At 39.0% G+C, this 18,160-nt stretch overlaps 1 protein-coding gene across 1 annotated transcript; it reads right to left on the bottom strand.

Moving 5' to 3' along the window:
• Window positions 1-843: 843 nt before the first annotated feature.
• dcaf1 (ddb1 and cul4 associated factor 1) lies at window positions 844-17,862 on the bottom strand. The gene is made up of 25 exons (XM_014016667.1): window positions 17,654-17,862; window positions 16,022-16,142; window positions 15,844-15,920; window positions 15,682-15,755; window positions 15,475-15,588; window positions 14,331-14,468; window positions 13,576-14,172; window positions 13,010-13,111; window positions 12,764-12,922; window positions 12,164-12,343; window positions 11,793-12,002; window positions 11,502-11,668; window positions 11,278-11,402; window positions 10,713-10,948; window positions 8,960-10,041; window positions 8,675-8,873; window positions 8,476-8,558; window positions 7,999-8,083; window positions 7,657-7,890; window positions 6,688-6,781; window positions 6,181-6,285; window positions 5,960-6,033; window positions 5,775-5,870; window positions 5,396-5,675; window positions 844-1,923 (listed from the first exon to the last, which is right to left on the bottom strand). Exons 2-25 carry the CDS (start codon window positions 16,132-16,134, stop codon window positions 1,868-1,870), a joined length of 4,680 nt encoding a protein of 1,559 aa, XP_013872121.1. The 5' UTR covers window positions 16,135-16,142; window positions 17,654-17,862; the 3' UTR covers window positions 844-1,867.
• Between the last annotated feature and the right edge of the window lie 298 nt (window positions 17,863-18,160).

Here is an 18,160-nt window from a genome sequence, read left to right as displayed (position 1 = left end):
GTTGGCAGGCCAATTGAGCGCAGTAATACCATGGTCAGTAAACCATTTACCAGTGGTTTTGGCACTGTGAGCAGGTGCCAGGTTGTGCTGAAAAATGAAATCTCCATAAAGCTTTTCAGCAGATGGAAGCATGAAGTGCTCCAAACTCTCCTGATAGCTGCATTGACCCTGGCCTTGATAAAACACAGTGGACCAACACCAGCTGCTGATATGGCACCACAGACCATCACTGACTGACGACTCTTCTTGTCGTGCAGCGTTTTCTGCCACATATTTTCCTTCCCACAGACTTCCCACTGAGGTGTCTTGATACAGCACTGTCATTTCTGACACTTCCACTTTAGCACATCTTCACAACAATGCTTCAGGGGAGTGGTGCTCAGAGTGCCTGGAGCTCAGCTGCAGACTTGAGCTTCAGGGAGGAGCTCTTTACCAGCAAGTGTTTAGGCAGCCCCACATGGCTAACACAGGAGATTCAAGGATTTTTCAAACATGTATGGATGCGTCAAAACAACACTCTGGGTATGTTTTTGATGAGGGAATGACTTCATATATTTCTCTAAAATTAATAACTAAAAACATCAGAGTACTAAAGTAAATAATACTAAGAGCTAAATGATATAAACTTATAACACTATTTTACATGTTTCCTCAGTTTTCATCAGCAGGTTTTGTTTAAAGAATTAAAAAAAAATTTGTGTTTCATCGTCACATTACTTGTTCTGTCTGGTCTGCATTTGGTTTGTATGGTCTTTCTCCTCAGAAACACATTGGGCTTTAAGACTTTCTTGAATTCATAAATTCCATCTACAGTCACATTGCATAAAAAAGGCAAACAGAAAGTAAATTTTGCAACTTTATTGTAAAAATACTTTAGATACATACAACCTGTACATATACTGTTTATTCCAGAAGCTTAAAATAAAAAGTCTCTAAATGTAAGTCAAAAGGTGAAATCTTGGAAACATGAAAATCAGGACATCTGTACTGGATGTGCAAGGCATTTGTTTTTACATTAATGACAGTCGTAACTTTTCTGTCAGAGAAAACACCTTTTTCTTTTACAGCATTTTACCACAGTTTATCTTTTAGACACTCCCAGAGATAAGACTCATTACATCTTCAGATCAGTCAATTAATGAATCAGTCTCTGCAGAAGTTCAAAAACTGAGCATTTATCACAGAGAGCTCCTGACAGTGGCACATGCTATTGGTTTTGTTATGGTGTCCAAACCAGTCAGAGCACAAAGCTGATTTAAATGTGTTCTTTACATGTTTGAATTGGCACTATTGTGTGTGGCCTTTTGGTCATCAATTTATGTTGAGGCGGACTTCATAGTTTGCTGAACCGTAACATGTGCTGTTACATTAGCTGCCTGATTCAAAAGTTCAGGACTTTTTGGGGGGATTTTCAAAGTGGACTGGCCAGGTTCAGTCTTGTAATAGTACTGTATCGGCAATCACACAAATGGAGACCATGTAATGTAATCAGTTTCTCTAACAAAGACTATATGTTACTAAACTAAGTGAATGAATCAATAGCAAACGAAGAAACTCAGAGTTATTAATGTGAACATTTATAAAACCTTTTTGTTTAAATCATATCTACTCACTGTTCATTTCACTCACAATCAAACTCGGATTTTCTCTCTATAAAATTATATCATAGAACAATCATTTTTTTGATTTTTCCCCTCACACTAGGAGTTCAGACACCTACTGTTTCAACCCGGCAGTGCTGCAACTTGTCTTCTTAGGATATTCAGTTTTTGTGCCTGCTCCTCTGCAGCTGGAACATCTGTGAGGCAGAAGTCGTGACATGTTTTCTGGATCCTCTGTCCTAGATGCTGACGCTCCCCGCCCCCCTTCACTCATTGAGGGATAAGATGATGTCATCCTCAAGGTCAGAGTTGTCCGAGCTGTCTGTTGGTTTCAAAGACAAATACAGTTTCAGAAATTTGGGAATACACATATTCTGCTGAGTAGGTCAGTGTGCTGTGTAGGTCAGAGAAAGTGCCAAAATGGCAAAAACAAAAGCAGCTTTGTTGCTCTACATCCAGTCGTTTTTGTTTCTTTCTTCCATGTCAACGCCGTGGCTGAAATAAACTGACACAGCAGTTTTAAATTCCACAGTGACCAGCCAAGAATGAAAAACACTGAAACAGTTTTCTTCTCCCCCTTTTTTAAATTACAGATTAAAAGATTTTTAGAAAGAACTGACTGTAAAATTGATCTGCACGCAGGTTTCATCTATTTAGCTCAACAACTTGTAAAAAGGCTGCTCAATGACGTTTTGAGCTATTTAGTAGGGCTGCAATGATTAGTCAACATAATCGACTACGTCAATTATAAAAATAAGTCAACATGGAATTTTAATGTTGACGTATCATATTATTTACCCAGGTAAATGTTCATTTGTAACTGCAATGAAATACAACAACTGCTGGGGGCAGAATTGCTTCCATTGTCTGCAGTTGCATTGTTCACGACTGAAGAGGTGCCGGTCTGCAAACCACAGAAGACGCTGCGGGCAAATCAAAAGAGCGATAATGGTGGAACAGAAAGACGATTGTGACAAAGAGGAAAAAATAACAAGACCTAATCATTCCAAAGTTTGCTACATTTTACTGAAAATCAACCAACAAAAGTAAAATGCAGACTCAGTCATTCCATGACAGGACTGCGACAGTAAAAACATGAGTACATTATGAGACGCTAACATGCTAGCCGTCCTCTGCAGATAAGTACGTTTCAGAAAGTTAGCTTGTTCGTCGGGTTGATGCCTCATAGATCTTATTTTCAGGGCCTGATTACTTTGTGCTTTAGCCAACTGTCTCCGTTTTGTTAGTTTATCATCTGAAAACTGTGTATAAAGAAGGCACAATCAGATAAGTTAACAAAAGCTAACGAGTAAAGTGTTTCATATTAAATCACTGAATTATAGTAATAATCCATCCTGTCTTGCCTTCTTACGTATTTTTGACGGCATTGAAGCCTTATAACTTTTGGACTGCCAGATCCAGCAAGATTTCAGACAGGATGGATTATTTTCTTACTTTATGCTTAAAAATGTTACTTTAACCAAAGTTATTATTTAGTTTATTTTGGACTTGCAAAGCTTCGGCTACACACTGCAGGTCAAGTTAACAGCCCCTCATGCTGGGAAGAGGCTGATATTTTGTCTTACTTGTACATTAGCTGTATGTTTAAAAGACTACTTGCAGCTTAATATGCATTATTTAATTTCATTTTTTGTTGTGTTTACATGCAATTATGTTAAAATATATCTGAGTAAACTATTAGGTTTGAGGTTCAAATTCATATGTTTCATAGGTCATTATTTTAATTTGCTACGGGAACCCATGTTAGAGTAGAAAAACTGGATAAGAGGGAGACATTGTCAGGTGTGAGCAGATGAGATGAGACTGGAGCGTGAACAGGAGGTGCGCTCACAGGAAGCATAGCTAGACACGACAAAAATAATTGTTGACTAATTGAATAAATAATTGCAGATTAGTTGACTATCAAAATAGTCATTAGACGCAGCCCTACTTTTATTTAAAATAGTTTCTTTCTTCAAAAATATAAGCAGAAATGTTTGCATCAGATGTAAAACCATTTTTAATGCACCCATGAGAGGCAGGAAAATATGATCCTATGATTATAAGTAAATCTGTAGATGATAATTTAAAGAAACATTGTCTTAACCTTGTGAAGCGGTTATAATGGCAAGAAATTTGTAGGTAGTCCGGTAGGCAAATGGAGTAGCATGGAGTTTAGCTACAAAGTCTTCAAAGGGTCTTCTCAGAATTCATACCGGAGAATTTCTCTGACAACTTTTAAATGAATCCTTGTTGTCAACCACCTCATTGTCAGCAGTGACTTTAAGGCTGAAAAACTGAGWGGATTATCGTCATCACTCAAGCATCAAGTGAATAGTAACTAAGTGTGAGGCTGGGGGTAGGGATGGGTACTAAATTCAATACTTTTATAAGTACCGACCAAATTCTGTTGGTACTACCGAGAACCTATTCACGTAACATCAAACGGTACCATGTTTCAGTACCTAAACGCATCATTGCGACTGTATTGGCGTAARAGTGGGGGATTTTCCATGCTTGTCCTGAATGCAGCATCGTGCAAGAGCGTAATGACGTCAGCAGCCGCTGGTTCAGTAAACAGAGGGAGAGCTCGGTCTGAACGTAGCATGAAAGCCGCGCAGCTCCTGGAGTAAAACTCCGGAACAGACCGCCTTTGAATTATCTGGTGGATTAATTATCTTGTGAGCACGATGTTCGCTTGCTCAAAGTAAATAAAATACCACCACTTTCTTTATTTCATTCTCCATTAAACAGAGACTGGCAGAGGAAAACAACAGAGGCTCTTCCTGACAGTCTGAACGCGTCTGACCTGAAAGAGCACAAGCAGCTAACTTTTAGTGTTGATTGCGTTTTGGATGCTCAAAACGTAGCTTGAATACCTTTTATTTATTTTAACTCAATCCTCTTTTACTTATTTGATTTAAACTTATTTGCCTTCCATGGACCTCCATCACACAATTTTTCTAGCGGGGAAATGACATCAATAGAAATACTTGGAGATGGATTTTAATTTGTGCAGTAAGACAAAACAGTCTTGTTGTTTTCAAGAGTTTTCACTTTAAAGAAGTTAAAAAACTGATGTTATAATACAAAGAGTTGGATGTTGCCTTGATATTTGTTAAATTTTATATATTGAGAAATACGTTTAAAAAAGTTTGTGTTTGTTGTTTTTTTAACAATAAAGTACCGAAAATTGGTACCGTTAAGTACCGGTACAGATTCCCAGGTACCGGATTGGTACCGAATCGATTCAAATGTCGAAGGTATATCCCTATCTGCGGGCTGAAATTTTAGACATCTGCAGAAGTGACCTTCCCATCATTTAAATGTTAAGCAGGTCAAGATCAGCTCCATGTTTTTGGTACTATTAAGACCTCAGATCCTACATGTAAACTGTTGACTGATAATGACACAGGTGATGGATTAAACCTGTATCTTTACATGTGTAGATTTATGTTTGTTTTTCCCTGCAGTTATTGGTGTTTGTGACACTTACTTTGAAAGAAGGTTAAATGTTCTAAAGTCTTTTGTACAGGTTGTATTGTGTGAGAAAGTAACAAAAAACAAAAACCTCAGATGGGATAAGGCAAAAGAAAAGGTGATCTTTAGTGAAAACTTTGGTTTAAGATTAAAAAGTACTATTTAAAGAAATGAAACATTCTGATGTTTTGCAAATCTGAACAGTAAATGCAACACAATGAACCCATCCAAAGACACACAAATAAATAAAACATTTTTACCAAACATTCATAAGACTTAAGATCCTGTAGATAAAAGAAACGATGGTTGCTCACCGTTGTCACCATCCAGATCAACATCATTATCAGTGTCATCCTCGTCATTGTCATCCTCGTCATCCTCTTCGTCATCATCATCCCCAGCATCACCATCATCTTCGAGAAGATGAGCAACCTCCTCATCAGACGGTGAAAATTCGTCATTACCGTCATCCTCATCTTCATCATCGTCATCTTCACCGCCGTTTTCGTTTTCCAGCTCGGCGATGAGAGGATCGGTGTCAACATCATCGTCTGAATCGTCATCGTCGTCGTCTTCTTCCTGATCCTCGTCCTCCTGCAACATAAGAAAAAATAAGAACACTTAGGAAAACTTAAGTTTTGTAAAGCTGAAGAGATCCTGTTTTATCCAGATCAAAAGAAAAAAATATTCCACCTGATCCTCCTCATCCTCCTCCTCTTCTTCTGCAAGTCTCTGCCGGCCAACTTCATAGAGCCGGCACACAGTATCAGTGTTGACCAAGTCTTGGTTCTATGGGACATTTAAGGATGTTTCTTATTTTGTTAGAATGCATTTTAAAAAACTTTATACAGCATAAGTGATAAAACACAATCATTCACCTCAATGACTGCAAGATAGCAGTCTTTTGTATCTGTGCAAAGGTCAAATATATTCCTCTTGACATCAATTGTTGCTGAAAAAGATTAAAGAACACAAATCAGACAGTTTCTGCTATTAATATTGTAAATGTGACATTTAAAATGATAACATTGCTACATTTTATAAGATCACTAAAAACTAACAAGTAACTTTGGTTAAGATTTAAAAGAAAAAGTCCTACCAATTGGTTTATAATCTGTGGCATTGAAGGTCCTGAACGATGACCCAAATGGACTTTTCATCTGCATGTCCATCATGTCGTCTTCGTCATCAGCTTGCAACATTGCTTCAAAAATCAAGAGACACAGTGAGTCAATAATAACCGAGCACAACGAGCCGGTTAGCTGCAGTTTGGCTCAAAAGTGGCTGAAATGTCATATGTTCAGCTCCATCACTGCACGACCACAGCTCCTCCTGTGATGAGCTGTGAACAAGGTGCTTCTTTCTCTGTTGCCAATCTGACACTAAGCCTTCTGTCCATTTGGCTCTGACTGGAGCACCAAGCGTGTGTGTACACACACACACACACACACACACACACACACACCTCTACAGGTTCTGTTCACACCTTTCTCCAAATAAACACACGCTCATTTTACTTCATGTTTACCACATTTCAATTTGAACACACCAGTAACAGGGTTAACTGTGAATGGGGTTTTAGGCTTCCAGTGACTTGTGTACTTACCGCCATAGATGACAGTCCCACTATTGTTGAAAACTATTCTGCATTGGTCCAGAGCGGGAACTGTGTGGAGGAGGTGGAAGGTCCGCAGATCCCACTGAGACCCCAAGTTAAGCATCAAAACATTTGCTTCAATTTCTCTTCAACTAAGCAACAATTACAACCCTCTCCAGGGAAATAAAAGGATTTCTACTGGGTTAAATATTTAATGTTTAACAGTGAAATAAAACCTAATTAGTCATCCCTTCAATGGTGCATTTAATCAATGAAAGAAMTGATTTATGTTCAGGTCAGATTTATGGCACCACTGTTAAACAGTAATCCCCTCAACAGGGTTCCCACACCTTGGACCTTTCAAGGACTTTCCAGTACCAATTTCCTCAAATTAAAGAACCATGCACAACAGCAATTACCTACTGCTACCGCAGAATGTTACCAATAAACAGGTTTAACATGTAAATTCAATGAAAAACTGAACAACATAGAAGTTGTTGAGTCAGAAACAATGATGTCAGTTTACCATAATCCTGAGTTATCCACTGCAACAAATGTAAGTTTTTTAAATTTAATTTTATAATTAATTTTTTTTAAAGAGGATGAAAATCAGTCGTGTGAATAGAGAATTTCAATCCCCAAAAAACATTCAAAGACTTTCAAGGACAAGTGTAATCTTTGGCTGTTTTCACAAACTTTTCAGGGCCTTGAAATAATTTTTTGAAATTCACAAACTTTCAAGGATTTCAAACGATCCGTGGGAACCCTGCCTCAAGCTTTAAAAACATAGAAGCTGCAGGTCCTCTAAATCCCTTTTTTTAAAACATTTTTCTTTTTTGATGTAAATTACAAAGGTTTCTATGAACTGTACGCACAAACTGTACTCATTTATATTTTGTAAAACATAATAAATCATATTTAGTAAAAACTATTTTCCAAAACCACTGCTATTAAAATGAGATTCAGTCTGAAGGATACGATCTCTGTGTTAATGATGACCTCCAGACCATTGGGGTGGAATACGCCACTGATGTTCATGTTGAACTTGTCAAACTTGTGGATGGCCTGAGCCGTGCGTACATCCCACAGAACGCCATCATTCAGCACCAGGTCATCTGTTGGGTTGAAGGTAGCACAGTTCCTCTTGTAGCTGTTTGCCAGGTCAGGGTTGTTGAGAGTCTGAGTAATCTGACCTGTCTGTATGTCATAAATCTGGCAAGGACAAGCACAAAATATCAGCACTCAACATTTGACCGCTATTTTATTTTAACGCTTTCATAGTTTAAATAAGAATATTAAAAAAATATATACTATACATACACGTGCTACGTGTTCTTTCGTCCCAATGACCCGGTCCTGTGAAAGCTTACTGAACTCCACGTAGTGGTCACCCAGGAAGGAATGCCTGAAAACAATGAGATTGTTAAAGCAGAGCACATTAAGTTCTTTATATGCATGAAGAAAATGTACAATCAATGATTTTTTTTTAGTTCAACAGTTTGGAAAAATGACAGAGAATATATTCCTTAGACAGTTGGTGTTCATAATTAAACACCATGTCATGTGTCTTTGTTAAGCAGAATAAAACTGCTGTACTATCAAACAAAGAGAACCCCAGAAATAGAAGAAACAGGATCACACACAAGCAAGAGAACTGTGCTGACTGACAGTAATCATGTGTTAATGTTTCAAGGGATTTTAAAACTAAAAAGAGAAATGTTTGGTTCTTTATTTTAAGCAGTGAGATTAATGTATTACATGTAGTTAATAAAAAATATTATTTTAAACATTACTCACTTCATAATGAATACAGATTTCATCCCCCAGAGTCCAGACAGAGGGTAGGTCCAAGAAGCTGATGTTAAGAGCAGAGAACCATCCTAAAAATACAAAATATGATGGTTAGAGATTTTCTTGATGTGTAATAAATAAGATAAAGCATCTAAACTGGCACAACACCTAACCAAACTGTAATTATCACATTTTCTCTACAGACCCGTGAGGGCTCCAGGTGAGTGATTGCTGAGCTGTGACAGCTGTAGCTTGCTTCTTCTTGGCCCGTGAACACATTGTAGAGCTTGAGCTGCCCCGTGCACGTTCCCAGCATCAGAAACCGTTCACGAGCAGAGAAGGCACAACATGTGAACCCACTCTCGTCCTCATCTGCCTCCCTGAACACAGAGATGGGCCGAAATCTGGACAAAAAGAAAAAGAGTTTAAAGACAAAAACGGCTGTGGAGGCTGATGAGGAAGCGAACATCAAAGACACAAAGCTGCCAACCTGCTGAAAATAAGATGTCTGTCAAAACATCCTCCGTCAACACCTCCGTATTTTGGATAGATGACTCTCTGTGAATGTCGGGATGTAAAATTGATGGGCGCCTGTCGTCTCTGTTTGGGCTCGGGACATTGATGGGGAGTGAAAAGAGAAAAAGGTGGGCAGGTTGCAACAGGGTTTTTACAGCGTGCATGCTGTTCCCTCAGGTACTCTGTAATTATGCTGTCTAATGCAGGCGGGGAAGGCAAGTGTCTGTCAAACTGCTTCTTCATGGCTGGACTCTGGCTGAAGGCCCCGTGGTCGGACTTCTGTCGAAGCACTCGGGTTTTCTTACAGCTGACTGTACTACAAGAAGTGTGTCGTTCACGGGAGAAAATAATGCGCCCAATCAGGGGAGAGCCACTGTTGCAGTGTGGGACAGACGTTTGTGGGACAGTGCTGGAAGAAGGACCAGCCATTTGGGATGAAGAGGGACGAGTTTGTGGATGGCTGGATCCTGGGGTGGAATGGGAGGGATGGTTACCAAGTCTTGACACAACGCCATTGGCCAGCCGTGGTGTGCGGGGCAGTGTAGTAACAGCAGAGGCGGGTGGGGGAGGAGCAACAGAGGGAAAAGCAGAAGCTGAATGTGAACAATGTGACGAATGAGACAGACATGCCATGGGGAGATCTGCCTCTTTGGTGAGAGTCGTTGCCGTGTCGTGCAGGCCTTTGGCCACAAGGTGGTTCCTAATAAGCAGCAGCAGCTCCTTCTCAGGGAAAGTGATCTTGGACTGAGCAACCACACTGGCCCTCTGCAACCACGCCAGAGACACATCTGTACCAATCAGCAATGGCTTCCCCGAGATTCTTTCCATTAGTTCGGCAGCAAACTTACAGAACTTGACGTGTTCGCTGCGTTTGTCCTGGAGCACAGGCTCCTTCATGAGCTGCTGAATGTGTCCGCTGCTGAACAATGGCAGCTTGCTGATGATTTGTCTGACAGAGGTGGAGCGGGACAGACCTACCAGAGCTTTACAGGCAAGAGCTCGGATCTGATCTGCATCTGTAATGGGCATCTTCACAGTCAGCAGGGATAGCAGCACCTAGAGGATGGATAAACATGATAGTTCAAAACTAGAGACATTTCTGAAAAGTGATTATTTTTTAAAAACTCAAACATGGCTTCCAAATGAGTTCAATAAGCCTATAGGTTACAGTCTGAACTAAAGCATGGTATCTGAGACAAAGAACAATGAAATTGCACCAAAATAAGAACTATTGCACGTCCCGACATAACAATGACGTTGGCATATAAAACTAGCAGTTAAACAATTAAAATTTGATAAAACAAATAAATAGTTGCTTTATAAGAATAATAAGAAAACTACCAAATAGTAATCAAGATTTATTAAGAAAAATAAATGGAAGTTGGGAGAAAGGATCATTTAAAATGGTTGCTTTTGCAACAAATGACTCTGTAGTGTTTCCCCGAAGTTAATGAGACAGGCCCTGTAAGATCCTTTTTAATGCAGCATTAATCAGAATATGGTTGCACAGAATTAGAAAAACTTGTGATGTGCAATAAAATTGTTAATATTGCAATGATGATATCAAGTGAGATAAACCCACATTTTTACTCCTCAATTTTTCTCATCATTTGACCAACAGAGTCTAACATATGGGTTATTGGTCCAGGTTTAAACACCCAAACTGACCAGAAAATAAACCTAAAATAAAAGCTTAAATTTAAATATTAGGTTAATGTTAGATATACCTTGATGCCATTGTTGGATTGTACGACATTCCACATCCTAGTAAGTACACTCTCACTAGCTTTGGTGTGCTGCGGCAGGCGGCGACGGGGCATCCCTGCTACAAACTTGCCAATGCTGGATATGCGTTTATCTGGTGCACAAACGCAGTTGATGATGACCTGCAGAGCCGACTTCTGAATCTCTGCATCATTAACAAACACCTCCCCTTCTGCCACAGCCAGGACTATACTCATCCCTAACAAGAAAATGAACAAACATAAAAACCTTGAAGAAAAAAAAAGTTTTGAATTGAACAGGACTCAGACTATGTGAAAATTTTCTGTACAATTACTCAATCCTGATGTTTTTGTACTTTCTTAGAAGCAGTCAAAGAGTTACTCTAATGCATAATGCAATTCAAGGAATCCTTGTTTGACACAGGCAACCAATACACATAGGACAACATTGCAATAAAATACTAAAAGGAACTAAAGGCAACACATAAGTGGAACAAGGCTACATGTTTATAGAAAGAAACAAAGCAGAGTCTGATTTCAATAGACGACTAATGCTGAGAACACCTACCAACAGTAGAGACTGTAGTTCCTCCCTCATCAAACACAGCAACAGGTTCAGACAACAACAGCTGGGTCTTTGGAACAACTGTGAGAATACTCAGGATGTCAAGGGCATAACGCACAGTATCACTCCTAGAAGGACAAACAACAGTCATGACTGCATCACATTACATCTGAATATTCAATATGTAGAGCTGGAAACTGTGAAAAATGTAAATTCCTTGTTCATACCTGCCATAGTAGGTCCTCCAGTCACAGGCGATGGAGATGAGCTGTAGGAGCAGCTGGACACAGGACAGCTTGTGAAAGACCTCTGCTGGTTCCCAATAGAGCCGTGGACCGCACGCTATCAAAAACTCCATCATTTCCACCACCTGCTCACGGCTATAGCTGACAGCCTGTAAGCAAGACAAGCACACCACAGGAAGGTTAAAACTTCACAACTAAAGCACAAAGCTACAACATACAGATTTTTTAAACATAATACTTTAAATGTTCAGTAAATTCTGTCCTTTTGAGTACCTTGTAATATGGCTGCGAGTGTATGGGGGCGCCGCCCTCTGTGCGCTGCAGGGATTGCTTCACCTGCTCCACCTTGATTGCCAGATGGGCCTCAAAGTACCTGCGCAGAGCCATGCAGGTGTGCTTGGCTCTCTGCCTGCTAGAGAAAATCTCATCATCGCTCAGCAGTGCTCCCTGGTCCTCAGGATTCAGGATCTCCAGTGTGCTGATCTAATAAAACAGTTAAATCACAATATATGACAACATAATCATCTTAAGTTATCATTTGACAGAATACTGAATCTTCAGTCAGTTTTTCTTAAGAATCTTCAATAGACGTTACAGATGATTAGGTTTACACAGTTACAATGAGGACTGCTGGTTTGTCTTACCAGGTTGACGAGACGTCGGAGCCCATCCTGCCTGTCAAACAGCTCCAGGACGGCGCGGAAAGAAAAGGATATGGAGAAGAACATGGTGGCGTGGCAGCAGCCGGATGCATGTGAACATTCCAGCAGCCACAGCGTGTAACCAACCACATCTGACAAGACTGAGTGGGGCAACATGCACACCTTTAGAAGAGAAGACACCGTCATGAATACAAATAAAAGCAGCCACTACAAAGCGGCAATACAATCAGTTTTTACCAATACCTAAATATTAGAATCAAAACAACTGTGACTGAACTGACACTATGTTTTTTAAAGCATTCCAGCATTTATATAAATTAACAATTGTTGCTATATTTGGACAACACTAGTTATACATCGTAACTGTGACAGCCCTGTTCTTCAAACTGCAATGAAAACATAGAAACAACTTCAGAAAATCCCTAGATCTTCTGTTCACATTTTCACTGACTGGATGACATTTGGGAACAAAAAGAGGAATCACCTCAGCATTAGAGAGATGGTCAAAACACTAATGTATATAACAAAATCCTAACAATATATCTAGCTTTTTATTCTGGAATTTGTGCATCTTTTTTGTACCCGTTCCATGGCATCCTGGTTATAAGCTAGGTAATACAGGCACAGTGACACTCCTGTTGCAGCCATTGAAGGTCTTGGTATTTCCAGCAACTTTTGAACTCCTCCATGAGCAACAAACTCGGCAGCAAATTTTTTGTGCAACAGAAGTGAAGCCAGATACTGTACAGAAGAAAAAAGTAAAAGCATTACGAACTTGTTGCGTTTCAGCATCATGAAACCTCGAGTAACACGCGAGTAAACGTTTACCTTGAGAGCCTCAAAGGTGAGCTGCACATCATTGGTCTGCTTTAGATCCATGTAGTGCATGAGCAGCTCACGAGCTCCCATTTGCATAAACACTGCCAGAAGCTGTATACATTAGCAGGACAACACAACAAATTGCTTGTTAATTTACAAGTTTAAAAACATTTACAAAGACGCAAGAAATTGTGACCCAATGTATGACAATTTTCCCAAAACTGTGCATTCCTTTAAACTAGGTTTACGCTGTGTACACCTTCATAAATTACTTTAAATATCATCACTATGAAAGACTGACATCTGCTGGCAAGTTTGCAGAATGACGGCGAGACGTCTTCATCTAAAGACAACTTCTACAGTTGTACAACCAAAGTCAACCAAAAAATAATGACTTTCAAAATCAAATAAAAATGACTATCAGTAGTAACAATTTTATCATTTATTCTACAATRTCAACTATGGCAGACTGAAGCTGTTCAAATCTGAATTTGAAACAATCAAAACAGCTGTAGCTTCATAATTTAATTTATTATTTAAGTCATTTGCTTTATGGATTGATTTAAGAGACCAACCTCTTGATACTCCCCCAAAGGGGTGAGATACTGCAGGATGAGCCTCTGCTCGATCTCTGAGGTTAAGGGGTACAGATGATAAGTGTTGCCAATCACCCAGGGGCTCATCTCTGACCAGCTGCTGTTGGAAAGCTCACTGAAGTTCCTCTCTGGCTCAGGCAAAGAGAAATTCAGCTTCTGTTTTGAGGTCCTGGCACTCTCTCTCTCCGCCCTTCTTCTTAAGTAACTGCTGCCATCGGACAGGCCTGGGTGTGTCAGCGAACCGAGGGCAGACATGGGCTTCATCATGGTTTTAACAACTGAACTGGCATGGCTGCTCATCTTGTCAGGGGAGTTGAAACGGAACGAAACCTCATTTTCAGGCTCGATGGATGAGAAGGGAACTTCAGTATCGTCTTGTGGTCCCATCGCATCCTTTTCTGCCCCATTTCTACTCGGTGTGAAGGGCTTGTCTTCAAAGCCTCCGTCTACAGCTTCCTCATCTAAAGGCAACAAAGGCTCACTCAAAATCTTCCTGGGACTGAACCATTTGGTCTCCTTTTTGTTCTCAGCATCCTTATTCTGAAGCTCACGCAACCGATGAAGCATTAAAGGCACCTGTCAAAATAATGCAGAAAAAAGAGTTACTTTTTCTGAGCACTTAATGCTAAAGAAAAACTGGGACAATAATTTCATCAGTTGTTTAAGTTTGTCTACTATTCACTGYTGCATTTTTCATTCATAAAAATTGATACGAGTGAAGAATCCCTACTGACCAAAACWGAGTTCTCCTCTCTGTAGTTGGCAGCAATGTCCTGGTTCTCCATGGCGCCCGCCAACAAGCCGGTGGCGTAGATTCTCAGAGGCTGTTCAGCCTCCTGAGCCCACTTAAACAGCCTCTCAACTATACCCTCCTGGAAAAAGAAGGTGCAAAAGTGCTGATTATTAAACAAACACAACGCGATAAGTCGATTCCCAGTCAAAAAAATAAAAATAAATAAAATGTTCTAGCCTATATTTTATTAGAAACATGACATAGGTTTAATTTATGAAGAAAAGAACAATGTTTGACAGCAAATCAAAAAGTTTGCAAAATGCAGAAATAAAACAAACACTCCTTCAGTTAAGGCCCTGCCACACTGACATTTTAGACAACTTATGCCTACTTATGAAATGTGTTAATCGTCTAAATTACTAATAAAAGTTATCTATTTGATCAATTTGTCAGCATTACAGTATGTACATGCCTAAAAGAGGCTTCCAACTTATTTTTAAATTCCATCTTCAACTTAGATGTCTTTAAAAGTTTAATAAGTTGGCATAAGTGGTCAAAAACATAGTGTGACAGGATCTTTTGGTGAAACCATGTTTTAAAAAAATTCTTGTCAAAATTAGGTCAGAAATTGTTGCCACAACTTATGTCAGCATAGTTAATTTGCTTAATATTTTCAACTGGTAACAAAGTCTCTGAATATCAAGATCTAAAGCAAAACAAAGTTTCCAAAAGGAAAAAAATATGTATATTTCATTAAAAATAGACTATTCATATATCGGATTAGAAAATTTGTGTCAATAAACATTTGGCAAAAAACGAAAATGCTGCATGAAAAAAAAATTGTTGCTGACATCTGATCAATCTTCATGTTAAATTCAAACTAACTAAGGTGGATTTTAGTCACACAGCAAAGAAACGTTTTTTAGGAAAGTCAAAATTTCTAGATGTCTAATTCAATGTTATTTATATTTAACTTTGTAATAACACTGTTTTAAAAAGTATCCAATTACTTGGCTACTTCCTTCTCTACTTACTTCAACATCAGCTGGTTTGTTATACAGAACAACAAAGAGCTGTTAGGGTAAGATCACTTAACACAATGTTATTAACAGTGGAAGCACATCATGAACAGACAGAAAATCTACCTTTTCTTGAAAAACCACAGCTGTTTCTAATCCAGGCATGATGTCCTGCAACAAGCGGCAAGCTGCTGCATTTAGAGAAAATTCTCTGCTGGTCATCATGTAGCTGTTCACCAACTAGAAAAATTAAGATTGTATTTAATGTCTTTTTAAACATGCTTTCATTACTTTAAAGATAAATGCCTTGAATTAGTCATTTTTGTTCCTTACTGTGTTCATGAAATCATCATTTTTGAACAGGATCTTCAGGAGTTGCCCTAACACACATTCTGGATCAGCTCTCCCTGGTGGCCAAGAGAGCAAAGTCAAAAACAGTCACAACTTTTAAAATCTGTAATAGATTTATATAAACTGATGTCCCCTTTTCAATACCAGGATGTCGATCATCAAAGGGRTCAGGGTCAGCTTTGTGGTACTCCTCTGACTCTTTTTCAACAAGCTCTGAGATTCTGAAAGTTACATTTAAAAACATTTAATCCACTTAAAGCACCCTTTTCTGCTTCTAAATGCTTTACAGCACATCACATAAACTAAAAGCATGTCTACTTACTTGGTGAGGATGTTCACCAGCTCGTCTGTGCTACTTTGTTGCTCCTTCTCCCACTGTTCCAACAGAGTGGTCAGCTCTGCCTTCGAGTCCACAGTGGCAGATGCTGACGCCATGGCGCAGGCTGTAATGACAATGTATACCCAACATATTATTTACAAATTTATTCTTTACAGTTACTCTATGCTGCAATGAGAGATTATATGTAGCATTATCAGCTACTCACTGTTAGCTCTAGGTAAAATCCAGATTTTAAATMAACTTAATTATTCATAAATATTTAATTCAAAAACACATTTTAAGCAAAAAAGGTTTGAGTTACATTGAAAAGTTAAACATTGTACATCATCTTTTTAATGCATGAGATTTTGGTTCAGAAAGGGTGGCCCAACAGAACATTTTTCACCTAAAATGCAACTCTTATTATGGTTCCAGTAGTGATGGGTCTAATGGCTTTGAGAAGGCTCTTTTTGCTTAACTGAGCCAGCTCCCAGAAAAGTCACAAGTCCCATCACTAGGTTCCAACAGCTTCGGAAAGTAAAAGCTGTAGTTGTTGCCATCAGTCCTTTTTCCTATGAAACAGAGAGCTGAAGAATGTGCTTATTGGTCTCAAGGCAGGAAGACCTCCATTTCTGAAATGGAGCGAATAAAATGTCTAATTTTACAACTATATAATTTGGGCCAATAAAAATCATCTCACATCACATTTTTGTCAAACTGCTAGGCACCGAGGAAATTGCAAGAACTTCTGTTACATAATAAACAAGTTTCCTGTTCATGTCAATTGGAGCAATTCACTTTTACATGTTTACTTTTCACCCTCCTTGTAGCTTCTGTTCCTATTCATTCATCTGTGGCCCAGAAACCAAATACTTCCTACCAACAAATAACTGTCTGAGTTCATTATATTTCAACACTTCTCCTTTCCCAATTTCTTTTGGGGGGGTTTTGTTTTCGTCTCCTCTGCTCCCAAGAGCATGATCAACTTCCTGCCTAATATTTAAATGGTTGTCTTGTAAAATTCTGGTACGAAAACAACTTATTTAAAAAAAAATGTGTATTTAGGATTGCTTACAAAAATATAAACACCATCACTGGACCATAGCTTCGAGACGCAGCTGATTGGCTCCAGCGCTGCAGGTGCGAATGTTTATTCTCTAGAGGACACAACTGTCAAAGTTACGCTCAAGTTAGCTTGTTGCCTAAAAATAAAAAAATAAAAAAATGTTCGCATATCTCGTTTTATTCTGCAGTAGCTGCAAGTGGCATTTCAAGCAATTTGCCAGCTTTACACATTTACTTACAGTTTTAGTCTTTACTAAAAGAGCGTGCGGCAGGCAGCAGGAAACTCCGCTCACAGATGTTTTCTGCCTGTTGCGATGTTTGTTTAGCTAAAGTGGCTAAACAAGAAGCTAGCCTCTTATTATGCCGCCGCTAACAGCAAACCTAAGTCGCCACCTTAAAGTTCCGCTTCATTCGTTTGCATTTGTCCGAAGATTTCCAAATATGTACAGCTCATTGCGTAAGATTAAACTCTTTTTTAATAAAAATGCCTGCACATGTAACACATGACTACAGAACTAGCTAGAAACATCACAGGTGAGCGTGGCTAGTTAGCCACAACGCTAACTTTACCTCGTTTTCCCTCTCAGCTCTTGCTTGGTTTTCCCGGGTATGTTGAGATTTCAATCCACCGATATGAGTCCCAACTTGGTTCTGGTTCGCTGACTACCAGTACATCAGTAATAGTTTCACGGAAGCGACTTCATTTGCTTTTTTGTAGCTTTGTGTTCACGGTTTATTATCATTATGGCGAACACGTTCTGCTCGTCAAATCACAAGCGACCGTCAGGTTGATGACGACAAAAGTCTGCGACAAGTCATTTGCTTTTTATGCCAAAAGGAAGCGTTACAAAATGTCTGTCAAACAAGTGTAAAAAATGTAATACCATAACTATTTTCTAAATAGCAAATGGGTTTAATTAAAATACACCACTAGGATCATATAAAATATACTCGTGAAAARTTTTACTTAAAAACTAAAATGAAAGCAAAACAGGCTAACATAAGACTTATATTGTCGTTGTATCTTTATTGTAATGTGCATTTATGTGCCATCATAAAAAAATCAAACTTTATCAA

This window comes from Austrofundulus limnaeus, unplaced genomic scaffold, assembly GCF_001266775.1.
Source record: "Austrofundulus limnaeus strain Quisiro unplaced genomic scaffold, Austrofundulus_limnaeus-1.0 Scaffold3, whole genome shotgun sequence".
Lineage (NCBI taxonomy): Eukaryota > Metazoa > Chordata > Actinopteri > Cyprinodontiformes > Rivulidae > Austrofundulus > Austrofundulus limnaeus.
Note: the sequence above shows the minus strand (reverse complement) of the source record. Positions and strands in the feature narration are given on the sequence as shown.